Consider the following 15,866-nt stretch of genomic DNA (forward strand, 5'->3'; position numbering starts at 1 on the left):
ATGGAGACCCCAGACGCAACGGTGAAGTCGTCTCCTTCCCTGGATGAGCGTGAGGGTCCTTATTTGAGTAAGACCTGCTCCATAACCGAGGAGCTCCTCCTGGAAGACATGCTGAAGAGGAAACTCAAATTTTATTTCATGAACCCTTGTGAAAAATTTCGTGCTCGTGGTCGAAAGCCGTGGAAACTATGCATTCAGATCTTAAAAATAGCATTGGTGACAATCCAGGTGAGTTCGGGAATGATCGATATTCTGGAGCCTTGGGCTACCTGCCGTGCAGGAAACTGGAGCAAGGTCCTATTCAAGTGAAGCAGAACATTCCAGGGAACTTATAGAATGGGGGGTGCTGCTAAGTCACCTATACTTTTGCAGGATCGGTAAGGGTTCCCTGAGGTCAGATCCAACTGATCATAAAGAGATGGCATTGCCTATTAATGGGAATAACCTTGTATTCTTTGCCACAGTTCTGTAAAAACTAACATGACTTAACCTCAATATGTGATTGGACCTAACCCAGTCCTGCTCACACAGCTGCATACATACTCAGACTCCTCACTCTCACAATGAGCTCCCGCTCCTTGTTCCCTTGTATGTCCTTTGCTTCTTATGATATCATTTTTCCCTATCTAATGGAGAAATTAGGAGCAGAGTTATAAACCTCCCTTGACTCACTAAGCCCATCTGTACAACCGATCTAGTCTGGGTTCCCCATTCCCTTGTGCTACTCTTCTATTGGAAGAGGCAGAGCTGTGACGCATGGGGAAGGGGGGTCTGAACTCAGATAGGAGGTGTAAAGTGGCAAGGGTGGCATTATTGTTGGGAAGCCGTAGATTTTCGGGCTCCCCTATTGCACTTCCAGCTTTTGCATATTACAAAATAATGAATTTTGTCCTCAATGAACCTGTGTTTGGGGGAATCAATGTCGCCAATGTGATTTGTTGGAGGCGGTCTGTTGATGGTGTTCACTTTAAGTAACTTTTCACTACACAATGATATGCTTTAAGTTTTTCTGCTTTAAAGTTTTTCTACAAACCTCTTAGTATGTGCCGTGTTGAATCGCACATTGTACAGATATTACCCAAATTACCCCCTCTAAGAAATCTTTGCTTCAGGGAACGTGTCCTCAGCTTTACCAAACAAAAGTGTATTTTTTAGGTTTGGGGAATTAATCAAGTTATATTTAAGCACTGTATAACAAAGCAGTAATTGTTGCAATGACCAGCTCGCCCGCCATGGTGAATGCCCACTTTGTGTGCCCATCTCTCCTGTAGCTGGTGTTATTTGGGCTCAGCAATGAGATGGTCGTCAGTTTCACGGAGGAGAACACGGTGGCCTTCAAACACTTGTTTCTGAAGGGGTACAAGGATGCGAGAGATGACACGTACGCCGTCTATCGTCAGGAGGAGGTCTATGATCACATCACTTTTACAATTCAGAGGGTGAGTTCATGTGGTTGTTTGATGGCCATTTTGGATTTGGTAAGTGACCATTTGAAAGGGCTTTGGATGATGAAAACAAGTACGTGTGACCCTATACAAAGTACTTGGGACATTTGGGGACCAACGAGACCTCCAGTCCTGAGAAGGGGATGTCTGGTTTCCAGTTCTTGGCAAGGCGGAAACCAGTGTTAGGACATAAAGGGCAGGGGCACAAATTCTAGAGCATGTGGATGAGATTTTTTCACATCTCTTTCAATGGCTCATACTATAATCCGGTATAGATTTTCTTTGCAGGAGTCTGCAAGGAAACTTTGCAGCAGTTCCACTACATTTACCTAAAAACGAGTTGTCTTGAAGGGGTTTTATGACCCCCAAGTAGTTTTTTCATACTGATGACCTATCCACAGTACGTTAACAGTCAAGATCCAACACCCAGATCCGCACTAATCCAGGTGTGGGTACTTACTAGTAGACGGGCATTGTGCGTGCAGTTACGCTCCTATTCAAGTAATAGGAACAGCACAGCACCCCATCCTCTGTATAGTGATGCTTTTAGGAAATTGCAGCGCCTCTGCTATTACCTGAATAGGAACAGTTCTGTATGCGCTCCCCGTCCACAAGCAGCTTCTGGCACCCGGAGGCTGCTGCAACAGTTGATCTGTGCAGGGTCTGAACGTTGGACCCCGAGAGATCACATACTGATATTCTCTCCAATGGATAGGTCATCAGTATGATGAACCTTTTTGGATCCAGAGAAAATCCCTTTAAGAAAGGCATTAGTGAATATCGCTAGGAAGGTGCCATATTAGCAGCTGGACGGCCACCATATTGGTTACCTTTGGCTTTGGTTTATAGTGTATGACACGATGCTTTGAAGGATCTGTTGTACAACGGATCCCACGTTGCCCAGATGACCCATCTGACTTCTAGTGAAGCTTGTCACATTGTGTTTTGCTTTGGCACATTGTACTATTTGTACTATGGTTTCCATATTTAAAGGGGACGTCCAGCTCATTTTCATTGATGACCTGTTCTCAGGATAGGTTGTCCATTTAAGATCAGTAGGACCCCCGCTGATCAGCTCTGACTGTTTTATAGTGGCTGTGTGATGTAATTACTGTGTCGTCACATAGAAGTGAATGCGACAATGTTGTAGTTATATCGCATGCCATCTGTTTTAAAGGGGCCTTCTACAGAGAAGGGATCGTGGTGCTGAATCAGCTGGCGTACCGCATAAGATCTCGTATACAGAATATGTGATGACTTTGTAATATTATCCCACATTATATCCACAGTACCTGGAGCTCAGAAATATTTCGGTTGGGAACCATGCCTATGAGAGGATGGCAGGGGGTCAGCGCGGGATGACGGTCTGCAAGTACTTCTATAAAGAAGGCAGCATCTTCCCTGGAAATGAAACCTTTGATATTGACCCTTATATTGAGACAGGTAATCTTATTTATTCTGTCCATTTATATAGCGCCATCCTATTCCCCAGACATATCGTCACTCACATTGGTTTTTGTTAGTCATGGAAGGAATCCCTGGTGACCACATTGCTTCCTCCATGATACAGGCAGGTGAATGGAAAGCTAACACCGCTATATGGACCTTATTATGGACACTACATATCTCAGCATAGCAGAATTGTATATACCGCACCATTATTACGTATGTAGACTTAACGTCAACTCTGATATGGACACGAGGAGGATGTAATAACGGGATACACAGGGATATTAATGGATTGCGAGAAACGGAAAGTTCATGTTCTGGTCATATAACTCTAATACGAGGTTATATCTCTCTGCCTCGATTTCCTCGATTTCCTTCTTCTGGGCTGTTCGTTTTCCTCTTATTCTATGTATGTTTTTGGCCCTGGGTTTTGTTTATTTTTGAGGTGTTTTTTTTTTGTTATATCTCTCTACCTCTCTCTAGAATGCTTTGATGTAGAACCAATGACACCAATAGGTGATCTCTCTCTAGAGGACAAGTTCTGGAACATGACACTGGACTTTTATCGGTAAGACCCAATTTCACAGGTAGCGTCTCGGTTCTCCTGTTCTCGCAGCTTTTAACGTGTGAATTATTTACTCCTCCAGGCTCGTCTCCGTACAGATCATGTTTAAGCTGAAGGCGATCAATCTACAGACCATACGTCACCATGAGCTGCCTGACTGCTATGACTTTACAGTGACAGTGAGTACATGTGACACGTGATGTGCCGGCCGCTTACACTCACTTCAAAACACGTTGGCTTATTAAAGGCAATATTATCTTTCCAACCAAATTATTTTATTGTGCCAATACATCTAAGGGGGCATTCACACGGAGTAACGCCGGGCGTGTATCACAGCCATACAACTGTAGGCCCAAAAGTTAAAACCTGTTGCAGATTCACTAATTTTTCCTTTTAGATCAGGGATAGGGAACCTTTGGCTCTCCAGCTGCTGTGAAACTACAACTCCCAGCATGCTCCATTCACTTCCATGGGAGTTCCCAGAACAGCAGAGCAAGTATGCATGCTGGGAGTTGTAGTTTTGCAACAGCTGGAGAGCCGTACGTTCCCTACCCCTGTTTTAGATGCTTTGGGACGTATAAAATATGGTTGTAAAGGTGGGCCTAGTCTTTAACCCTATATACATGTATGGTGGATATGCTATAAAAAGCTAAGGATGCGGTATATGGAAACTCCACACGCCATAAGTGTCCGTAATTGGTAAAAACTCTGATCATGAACATCTAAGCCCTCTTATGCCAGGGTTGCGATTTATTTCCGCTGACCGCCAATCAAGAGATGAGGTTGTAGGCGCCGATCCTTTGTATGACAACTTGGAAGACATAACACTGCAATAACAGGATTTACCCAAAAACAGTACCAATAAAAACTATAGCTTACCCAACCAATACAAGCCCCCGCACAACTCCATCAACAGAAATATTAAAAAAAAAAAAAAGTTAGGGATGTCCCCAATATATTGTATGGAACGTTAAATTTTGTCATCAAAAAATACAACTTATCCTGCCAAAGACAAGCCCTTATAAGGTTATAGGGTGACACCTAAACTCCGCCTCCTTGTGAATGGAGCACCAATGTGCATGCGTCACCGCTCCATTCACCTCTATGGGGCTGCTGGGACTATAATCCCCACCACCCCATAGCAGTGAATGGAGCGCCGGTCACACATTTGCACTGGTGCTCCATTGACAAGGAGGCCTCAGTGGGACTTTTGGTCGCCCGTCCTCCTGATCACTGGGGGACCCGTCGATTGCGCCCCAGCACTCGGACACTTATCCCTGTCCTGGCTAAGATAAGTGTCTATATTGGCACAACCCCTTTAATGGCAGTTTTTCTTTAATGCAGATCACGTTTGACAATAAAGCACACAGCGGACGTATTAAAATAAGTCTAGATAATGATGTTGGTATCCAGGAATGTAGAGACTGGCACGTGTCCGGAACCAGTAAGTACCAGTTCAATACTCACTATTATCTGACACCAGAATCTATTATACATGACATGATACATGAGCATATAGCTTCAGATTAGTGGACTTCCGGCACCCCCACCCATCAGCTGTTATTGATACCAGTCCATAGACCCGCACACTATATATTCACCGTGGGCTGTGCAAAGTATTTAAGCTTTATCCCATTCAGGTGAACAGAAAGAATCCCCAATACTCTGAATTGGGGGTGGTAAGTAGCCAGCGTACAGGCAGAGAGACAGCAAACAATGGAGAGCTCACCCAAACAGCTGATCAGCGATGGTGCTCGGAGTTGAACCAATCTGACTCTAGTTCTAAGGATAGGCCATCAATACTCAGATCCTGGAATTGGACAAGTCTTTTATTTATTTATTTATTTTTTAACCTTCCGTCCTTGAAAATAATGGATTTGTTCTTGTCACCCTTTGTAGATCAGAAGAACACTCACTACATGATGATTTTTGATGCATTTGTAATCCTGACCTGTATATCTTCCATAAGTCTCTGCATACGATCAGTGGTTCGGGGCATTCACCTCCAGCGGGTAAGTCTTTGGTACGGACATCTAAGTTTATGTTCGATCATTCACACTGTGTAAGATAAGAAAAGCTGGCTGGTTTTCGTTTTCATGAAAATTTGAGATTTATATAGTAATACACGAAATATCTTTGAGAACAATGTGGGCGTACGCCCAGCACGGACTGACAAAAACACGGTGTTTACACAGAGGTAAAAGAATACACAAAGAAAGAACAAAAAGAACAAAGTCCCACCAGGACAAAATCAACAATTCTCCAGTTCTCTTATGACCTCCTGACTCCGGAGAGGAGGAATGCAGGGCTTTACAACATTAAAGGGATGTTCCAAGTCCATTATTACAACCTAGTGAGGGTTAAAGGGGTTGTCCAGAATGATTGGTTTTTGCAAGGAGACCGAGGAAGATGAAAAAAGTTAAAAACAACCCATACTCACCAGTCCCTGGTGTCTCCCAACGCGGCCCAGTACTTCTGTCACGGGAACTTGTTTTGGTGGAAGTCCCCATTGCAGTTGATTGCCGAGGCCAATCAGTGGTCTAAGTAAAGGAACCCGGATGTCACTGCATGTGATGTCCCGTGTCTTTTCCATAGGATGCTAATTGGCGTCGGCGGTCACGTGCAGCGAGGACTCCAGCAGGACCGGACTGTGGTGGGAGAAACTGGAGCACTGGAGTATGAGTTTTTTCTCAGTTTGTCTTTGGAGTGTGGGAGTAAACCCACACAAACACGGGGAGAACATACAAACTCCTTGCAGATGTTGTCCTTGGCAGGATTCAATCCCAGGACTCCAGCGCTGCAACCACTGAGCCACTGTGCTGCCACAAGTGTTGTTTTTTTTATTTCCCACCTCCATTGAAAAAAAAACAACCAAAAAACTGTTGTCCTGGACAGCCCCTTTAAAATAATAAACACTATATACGCACCTCTCCAATCAGCCACAGACCCAGTGGAGAATCTCCATTTGGGTCCTCGATCAGTGGCTGAGCTTGGATGATCTGATGATCCGCTTGAACAGAACATCATTGCTGACGGCTGCAACGTGCAGGTCAAAGGTCAGGAAAATGGGGAACCCAAACAGAGACTCTCCACTGTATCCAGAGCTGAATGGAAAGGTGAGTATACAGGAGAAGATTTAGGAAGATTGGTGTTACTCATTCTATTCTTCATAGACCTGGAGCTGGTGAAGGGTGCGTCTCATATAGGACACCTTCCTCACACCTCCTTTTTTGGGGAAGGGGCACTGGTGGCACAGGAGAAAAAGAAGCCACTTTTTTTTTTTTTTTTTTTTGCACAAGGTGTAATTTATACACAGTGCAGGAGAGTAGCTCGCCCTGAGAAGATAATATATGTGATATATAGAAATGTTCTGAAATGAATCTTTACAGAATACTGGAACTAAAAACAGAATTAGGGACAAGAAAGGAGTTTTCCGGAGCCAAAAATATTGGTGTACCTTGGCGCACTGACCCATTGATGTGTGTGTATATAAATATATATATATATATATATATATATATATATATATATATATATATATATATATATACGGTATATATGTATTATATGAAATCCAATGAGACTCACATATTTCCTGTACAGTAGATGTCTATCGGCCTTTGACTTCCTTTCTTCATTCCCCTAAGGAATATGTAAGTTTTGTCCAACAACGATCCTCCAAGACTGTGCCCATGTCAGACCAGATGGAGTTTGTCAATGGCTGGTACATCTTAATCATTGTGAGCGACATCCTGTCCATCGTAGGCTCCATTCTGAAGATGGAGATCCAGGCAAAGGTGAGTGTCAGGACACAATATACACTGCAATATATACTGATAGAGGAGAAATCTTTAAGGTGAAAGTTGTAGTTAAAGGGTCATCAACTCGAACATGGGGGCCTGACACCAGATATGGAATCAATGTTTTTAACTGCTGATACACAGAGAATGGAGGAGGAAGCAGACAGCGCTGATCTATGTGCAGTGGTCAGACCAGGTATTGCAGATCAGCTCCCATTCAGTTGAATGGGACCTATGCTGCAGTGACTCGGTTCAGCCACTACACAGTGAACAGTGCTTTCTGCTTCCTGCTCCATTCTCTGTGTATCAGCTACTGAGAACAGGTAATCGAAGGGGGTAACAGGTGTCAGACCCCCAACGATCTGATATCAGTCATCTAGCTTTATAACAGGTCATAACCATCTGACCCCCATTGTTTACAAGAGCGGGAGTCCCGAGTCCCCTGTGTGAATGAAGCAGTAGTATATATACTTCTAGGGACTGTACACTGTACTTGATTATCTTGACCAGTCGTGTAGAAGTGAATGATGTAGTGGTCATGCACGTGCCTATATATACAGTACATGTATATTATATATGTAAATTCTGGAAGGTTCCATTAAACTACAGGGCTGGGGCCAGTCAGGCGCATACACCAGTGATACCTTATACCGTCTCATAGCTGGTGTAGATGTCAGGCATCATTCATGTCAATAAATTGGCGTAAATGATCAAAAATCTGAGGCGACCAGTGGCTCCGGCCTACCTTTATGCCATATCATACCTACTTGCCGGGTATTTGCTGCCAGTGCCCATCTAGTCCAGTTTCCCTGTAGTTCTAACAAATAATACACTCTTTAATAAATTTCCATGTAAAATTGCTGACCCTTTTTCGTTTATTTACCTGCGGTATTCTAAGCGCCGCAGCGCAGGTGTTCGGAGCATTTTGTACACGTTGTACTGCTGTGATGACACAAGCGGTCACTCGATTACTGTTAATGACCGCCATTATCGCCCCGATTCGCTGCATGACCGGCTCTTTCCCCTGTTATTATCTGTTATTGTACCCATGTCCCTGCATCACCGGTACATCGTGTCCATTACCAAAATTATCTCCTTCTACCACCTGCTCTATAATCTGTTCTGTCTCTTCCCATTATACACATTAGACTCTATTGTTCCATGACCCAATGTTAGAAATGGCTTCGTGTTATTGTAAAGGGGTTTTTTCATTTTGATTTCAGGAGATAGTTATAGCATTTTTAACTAGAGACCATCTGCTCAGGTATTAGCAAATCTTACAAGACACAAGTTGCCTGATGCTAACCAAAATGAGGACAACCCTATGCCCTATAGGGCACATAGACGTTATAGATCAGGGGTTGGGAACCTTTGGCTCTCCAGCTGCTGTGAAACTACAACTCCCAACATGCTCCATTCACTTCCATGGGAGTTCCAAGAACAGCAGAGCAAGTATGCATGCTGGGAGTTGTAGTTTTACAACAGCTGGAGAGCCGTACGTTCCATCCCCCTGCTATAGATGATAGTCCTCTGATCGGGATCCTTCCCTATGAGCCATAACATAAAGCGACTATGATGGACCTGCCCTGTCCTTGTATCACGTTATTGGGCACTTGCATGGTACGGTTTTAATCCTATATTTGCCAATGTAGTCCTCCACAATTAGACAGTCCAAAAGTGGTTTATCCTGGTGAGACTCTGCAAACTGCTACCCGCACCCCTGCCTATAATAAAGCTATGTCACCCTTGTCCATGTACTAATGTACTTTACATCTCCCTTCTACTACGCTTACTACTATTTATCACGAGTTCTCGATTTTAGTTAACCTTATCTCCTATTACCGAAACCTTTACATTTTACATCTGAAATTGTGCAGTATATGGTAAGATCATCCTAGGTGAACATCAGTCCATTAAATACAAAGTGACCCTACTTGTATCTGCAAATGCTATATTGACTTAAGGGAATATGAAGGTGATGCTTCAGGGCAAATAAATCTTGAGGGCATCGACTGCTTAGGGATCAACATTGCCTAAATTGTGCTGACCTAACGTATGTATTTTACTTTGAAGATCTGTGTTCCCAGATCAAACGAACCCTGTGTAGTCTGATCTTGCAGACGTGTGTTACTCTGCCTTCTAAAATATTGTGTATATGGAATTGTAATCCATTTGATATAGATGTATAACAACAATGAGTATCCTGTATCTCTCTCCTGCAGAGTCTGACCAGTTATGACGTGTGCAGTATTCTCCTGGGGACGTCTACCTTGTTGGTCTGGCTCGGTGTCATACGCTATTTGGGATTTTTCCAGAAATATAACGTAAGAGCTCAATTTTTGCAAGATGATGGCAAAATTTGCAAAATGGAATGTCCTTGCATTGCCTCATGAATCCCCTCATATTTGCAGATACTGATCCTGACACTGAGAGCGGCGCTTCCTAATGTCATGCGGTTCTGTTGCTGCGCCGCCATGATCTATCTGGGCTACTGCTTCTGCGGTTGGATTGTCCTAGGACCGTATCACACCAAGGTAATTTACCAGCATGCCAGCCTGTGCCCGTCCTGTACCCAGCTCCCTGCTGACCCGTACTCTTCTTCTTCCTCAGTTTAGGTCCCTGAATGTGGTGTCCGAGTGTCTTTTCTCCCTCATTAACGGAGATGACATGTTCACGACATTTTCCATCATGCAACAGAAAAGTTACTTGGTCTGGTTATTCAGCCGGGTTTATCTTTACTCCTTCATCAGTCTGTTCATCTACATGGTCCTCAGTCTGTTCATCGCCCTCATCACGGACACCTATGAGACTATTAAGGTGGGTGCCGTTCTGTGTACGCTCAAGGAGATCTGGTCTTTCCTGCAATGAATCCCCAGGTAACACTTACTAGGAGTAGTCTTGGACTGGCGTCAGTTTTGTATTAGGCCAGGGTCGGCAATGGATAGACAAGCAATAGTACAAAGGACAAGTCAAATAGCAAGGAGAGCCGGCAGGATAGAAGCTGCTAGGACAACACCTATGTCCAGACACAGAGAGGTTAGCTGAGGCCTGTAAGATCACACGTGGCGGCCATGCCTACTATGTGGTCGTGCGAGTCCCCAGTGCTTCATATTAGACGTATCGTCCATGGCTTGTCCATCAGCCACAATGGGCGTCCTTCCCCTTCCAGCTGAGCTACCAAACTCCTCAAAACAGCTGCTGGCCAAGGCCCCACCTAGCAAAACCTAGCTAAAAAACACTGCAAATACATAATGTTTTTCCACATTGAGTTTTGCTTCATTAAAGGGATTCTACCATTAAAACCTCCTTTTCTTTGTGGATAAGACGTCGGAATAGGCTTTAGAAAGGCTATTCGTCTCTTACCTTTAGATGTGATCTCCGGCGCGCCGTTCCTTAGAAATACAGTTTTTTACCGGTATGCAAATTAGTTCTCTGGCAGCAATGGGGGCGGGCCCCAGCGCGAAAATGCGATGGGGGCGTCCCCACTGCTGCTCGAGAACACGATCCTGCGACGCCTTTATCTTCGGCTGGATCCTCCCCTTCTCTGTCGTCTTCCTCCTGCGTCACCTCCGACGCCTGCGCAGTTGGCTCTGCCAGTGAGACACCAGCAGAGCCGAGCGCGAATGCCGGCCGCCGGCCATTTTTGGGAGGCCGCTCCTGCATTGAACTGCAAGAGCGGCCTCCCAAAAATGTCCGCCGGCCGGCATGCACAGTCGGCTCTACTAGTGTCTCACTTGCAGAGCCAACTGTGCAGGCGTCGGAGGTGACGCAGGAGGAAGACGACAGAGAAGGGGAGGATCCAGCCGAAGATAAAGGCGTCGCAGGATCGTGTTCTCGAGCAGCAGTGGGGACGCCCCCATCGCATTTTCGCGCTGGGGCCCGCCCCCATTTCTGACAGAGAACTAATTTGCATACCGGTAAAAAACTGTATTTCTAAGGAATGGCGCGCCGGAGATCACATCTAAAGGTAAGAGACGAATAGCCTTTCTAAAGAATATTCCGATGTCTTATCCACAAAAAAAGAGGTTTTAATGGTAGAATCCCTTTAAAACAATGTAAGGCCTATATCACAGAAACCAGAGAATTAAAGGGGCGTTCACACTAGAATCGGTGTCCGATGCTAATGTTCGCGCAAAATCTTGAGCGGACATTAACATCGGACACTAGCTGTGTCCGTTACATTTTGCATTGATTTAATGGGGCATCATGTGCGTTCTTTTACAGTCCGTGTCTGTCCTTAAGTGTCCGTTCACAAAGATGTCCGATTTTTCAAGCGGACAGCAAAAACCTACAGACACGGACTGTAAAAGAACGCACATGATGTCCCATTAAATCAATGCAAAATGTAACGGACACAGCTAGTGTCCGATGTTAATGTCCGTGCAAGATTTTCCGTGGACATTATCATCGGACACTAGCTGCCGCACACAAGTGTGAACCCTGCCTAACTCTTTCTGTGCTGCAATAAAATGCTGAAACCTGAGGAGGGGTCAAACTGTATTCCTGATACTTTGATCCAAAAAATCAACAGAACTGCAGTGCATGAACGCAGCCTTAATGTTTGGATAGCTATGTGCTTGTCCCGGTTCGGTTTTAATTCACTTACTGTAGATTTTCCGAATGAAACGTCTACTGTCTACATCCCGACTATTTCAGTTTTTTCCCCCTTATTTATACCTTGGAACAGTCATGTCCCTGCTTTTCTTTCTTTCAGAGGTTGACAGCAGATAGACAGCAAGCTGAACAGACTATAGAAGCCAAGCCAGGGTAGGAACTGTAGAACTACAAGTAGCAGAAGAATAAGGGACAATACCTGAAGCAAGTCAAAGAGGTGTCCATGGACTGGATTTTGTGGCCCCGTACATGGGGCCTTAGGGAGTTTACATACATTACAATGACCAAACCTTCTGGAATAGTAAATCTCTATTTACCTATAGTAAGTTCGGACAGCGCCCAGTTCATTGACATCTCTGCTTAGGAAAACAGGAGTTTACCCCGGTCAGGCTTGTATGGTACAGCAGTGCTGAACTTGTTGTGCTCAATCCTTCCTCTGTGTACACAGTGCAATACCTGCCCAGTGTTTATCCGCCATGACCTTAGCTCTGTCATTACATAGATCAATGTTTTGGTCAGCGAGTTACATCAGTATTCGTGAGGGTCCAAAGCACAGAACAGATGCCGATCTTTGCATCGTATCTGATCTCTGTGTCGTCTCCATTACTGGTTTTGGCTCTGATATAAGTCGCTGGTCATGTGAATAAGACCTAGGAGGGCATCCATCACCTGCACATTCTCTATCCGTAAGACTAGGACTACCCAGATGATCCCCGTCACCTATCACATGGGACAACCCACCTGTAATGTTATGAAATCCACATTTTGTGATCTGAACTATATAAACTGGATGAAATATTTCTCCTCTTTCTTAGAATTACCAAAAAGATGGTTTTCCACAGACTGAGCTTCACACTTTTGTATCAGAGTGTAAAGATTTACCGACTTCTGGACGTTATAGAGAGGTCGAGGACGTGTCTACATCGCTGCTCTGCTGCTGTGAGCGGTAAGTATTCCTTATAATAGCGACAGGGGAAGTAAGATTAAGAAATAAAGCTGTTGTGATTGGACCCCTGACCTACTGGACCCCTATGCGACTGTACAGGGTGCACCAGTGTTATGTCCGCCCTGAGATTAAAGGAGGTTTTCATCCACTGGCACTTTGTATGCCATGCTATATGTCTTTGGACTCATTCATAAGTATATATTTTTGCTTCATCTGTGCAGGTAGAATGAATTCAGAGGGTGAAGATTGTGATCTGTCTCCAGCGGTAGAATATTTCTGGATCCACAGACGTATAGCCTAATAACAATTGCTGCTGTCTGTCTGTCTGTCTGGAGATTCTCAGAACTGGAGATGTGTGACATGAAGTAGTGACCGGGGTGCATGGACTGTTCTGGACTTTGTCAGTCATCTCATTGGTGAACACTATAGTCAGTCTCTCTCGCAACCCGTGTGGCTGATAACAGGGAACAATCGACTGTATCCAACTGCACAACAAATGTACATAGAAGTTTAGTATATATCAACTCTATGATCAGCAAACCATTTCCGTTAAGAAGACTCTTGTCTATGGAGTAGGTCCAGTATCATGTCCTGATTGGGTGGAGTATGTACAGTCACCTGAAGGGGGAGCCATCAGCAATACCTGGTCACATGATCCTCAGTCTTACAGGCTGGTCAGCACATGGCTGGTCTCAAATTACTGAATATTGGATGTGGACTCAGTCAATTTGTGCACTGGATTTACCGCCCTGTACTAGGAGACGGACTCCTAGTATTATAGTCATCTACCATACTACTAGTCCCTGCCAGTCCACTACATACCGCCCTGTACACTATACCAGGAGATGGACTCTTAGTATTATAGTCATCTACCATACTACTAGTCCCTGCCAGTCCACTACATACCGCCCTGTACACTATGCCGGGAGACGGACTCCTAGTATTATAGTCATCTACCATACTACTAGTCCCTGCCAGTCCACTACATACCGCCCTGTACGCTACACCGGGGAGACGGACTCCTAGTATTATACTCCTCTACCATACTACTAGTCCCTGCCAGTCCACTACATACCGCCCTGTACACTATGCCAGGAGACGGACTCCTAGTATTATAGTCATCTACAATACTACTAGTCCCTGCCAGTCCACTACATACCGCCCTGTACACTATACCGGGAGACGGACTCTTAGTATTATAGTCATCTACCATACTACTAGTCCCTGCCAGTCCACTACATACCGCCATGTACACTATGCCGGGAGACGGACTCCTAGTATTATAGTCATCTATATTACTACTAGTCCCTGCCTGTCCACTACATACCGCCCTGTACACTATGCCGGGAGATGGACTCTTAGTATTATAGTCATTTACCATACTACTAGTCCCTGCCAGTCCACTACATACCGCCCTGTACGCTACACCGGGGAGACGGACTCCTAGTATTATACTCCTCTACCATACTACTAGTCCCTGCCAGTCCACTACATACCGCCCTGTACACTATGCCAGGAGACGGACTCCTAGTATTATAGTCATCTACAATACTACTAGTCCCTGCCAGTCCACTACATACCGCCCTGTACACTATACCGGGAGACGGACTCTTAGTATTATAGTCATCTACCATACTACTAGTCCCTGCCAGTCCACTACATACCGCCATGTACACTATGCCGGGAGACGGACTCCTAGTATTATAGTCATCTATATTACTACTAGTCCCTGCCTGTCCACTACATACCGCCCTGTACACTATCCCGGGAGACGGACTCCTAGTATTATAGTCATCTACATTACTACTAGTCCCTGCCAGTCCACTACATACCGCCCTGTACACTATACTGGGAGACGGACTCCTAGTATTATAGTCATCTACCGTACTACTAGTCCCTGCCAGTCCACTACATACCGCCCTGTACGCTACACCGGGGAGACGGACTCCTAGTATTATACTCCTCTACCATACTACTAGTCCCTGCCAGTCCACTACATACCGCCCTGTACACTATGCCAGGAGACGGACTCCTAGTATTATAGTCATCTACAATACTACTAGTCCCTGCCAGTCCACTACATACCGCCCTGTACACTATGCCAGGAGACGGACTCCTAGTATTATAGTCATCTACCATACTACTAGTCCCTGCCAGTCCACTACATACCGCCCTGTACACTATGCCGGGAGATGGACTCCTAGTATTATAGTCATCTACAATACTACTAGTCCCTGCCAGTCCACTACATACCGCCCTGTACACTATGCCGGGAGACGGACTCCTAGTATTATAGTCATCTACCATACTACTAGTCCCTGCCAGTTCATTACATACCGCCCTGTACACTATCCCGGGAGACGGACTCCTAGTATTATAGTCATCTACATTACTACTAGTCCCTGCCAGTCCACTACATACCGCCCTGTACACTATACTGGGAGACGGACTCCTAGTATTATAGTGATCTACAATACTACTAGTCCCTGCCAGTCCACTACATACCGCCCTGTACACTATGCCAGGAGACGGACTCCTAGTATTATAGTCATCTACCATAATACTAGTCCCTGCCAGTCCACTACATACCGCCCTGTACACTATACCGGGAGACGGACCCCTAGTATTATAGTCATCTACCATACTACTAGTCCCTGCCAGTTCATTACATACCGCCATGTACACTATCCTGGGAGACGGACCCCTAGTCTTATAGTGATCTACCATACTACTAGTCCCTGCCAGTCCACTACATACCGCCCTGTACACTATCCCGGGAGACGGACCCCTAGTATTATAGTCATCTACCATACTACTAGTCCCTGCCAGTTCATTACATACCGCCCTGTACACTATACCGGGAGACGGACTCCTAGTATTATAGTGATCTACCATACTACTAGTCCCTGCCAGTCCACTACATACCGCCATGTACACTATCCTGGGAGACGGACCCCTAGTCTTATAGTGATCTACCATACTACTAGTCCCTGCCAGTCCACTACATACCGCCCTGTACACTATCCCGGGAGACGGACCCCTAGTAT

The 15,866-nt window shown here is 45.1% G+C and overlaps 2 protein-coding genes across 2 annotated transcripts in view; one reads left to right on the forward strand and one right to left on the reverse strand.

Annotated features, from left to right (window-relative positions):
- On the forward strand, positions 1–13,361 carry MCOLN3 (mucolipin TRP cation channel 3). The gene is made up of 13 exons (XM_075286991.1): positions 1–228; positions 1,272–1,439; positions 2,735–2,888; positions 3,378–3,462; positions 3,542–3,638; positions 4,804–4,903; positions 5,359–5,471; positions 7,107–7,256; positions 9,482–9,583; positions 9,671–9,793; positions 9,870–10,076; positions 12,689–12,819; positions 13,041–13,361. Exons 1-13 carry the CDS (start codon positions 1–3, stop codon positions 13,042–13,044), a joined length of 1,662 nt encoding a protein of 553 aa, XP_075143092.1. The 3' UTR covers positions 13,045–13,361.
- The window catches only part of LOC142218471 (mucolipin-3-like), a 22,360-nt gene continuing 19,545 nt past the window's right edge, over positions 13,052–15,866 (reverse strand). Inside the window, exon 13 of the mRNA XM_075287221.1 lies at positions 13,052–13,304. Coding sequence (XP_075143322.1) covers positions 13,052–13,304 — 253 coding nt within the window. The remainder of the gene's footprint in view (positions 13,305–15,866) is intronic.

This window comes from Leptodactylus fuscus, chromosome 9, assembly GCF_031893055.1.
Source record: "Leptodactylus fuscus isolate aLepFus1 chromosome 9, aLepFus1.hap2, whole genome shotgun sequence".
Classification (NCBI taxonomy): domain Eukaryota; kingdom Metazoa; phylum Chordata; class Amphibia; order Anura; family Leptodactylidae; genus Leptodactylus; species Leptodactylus fuscus.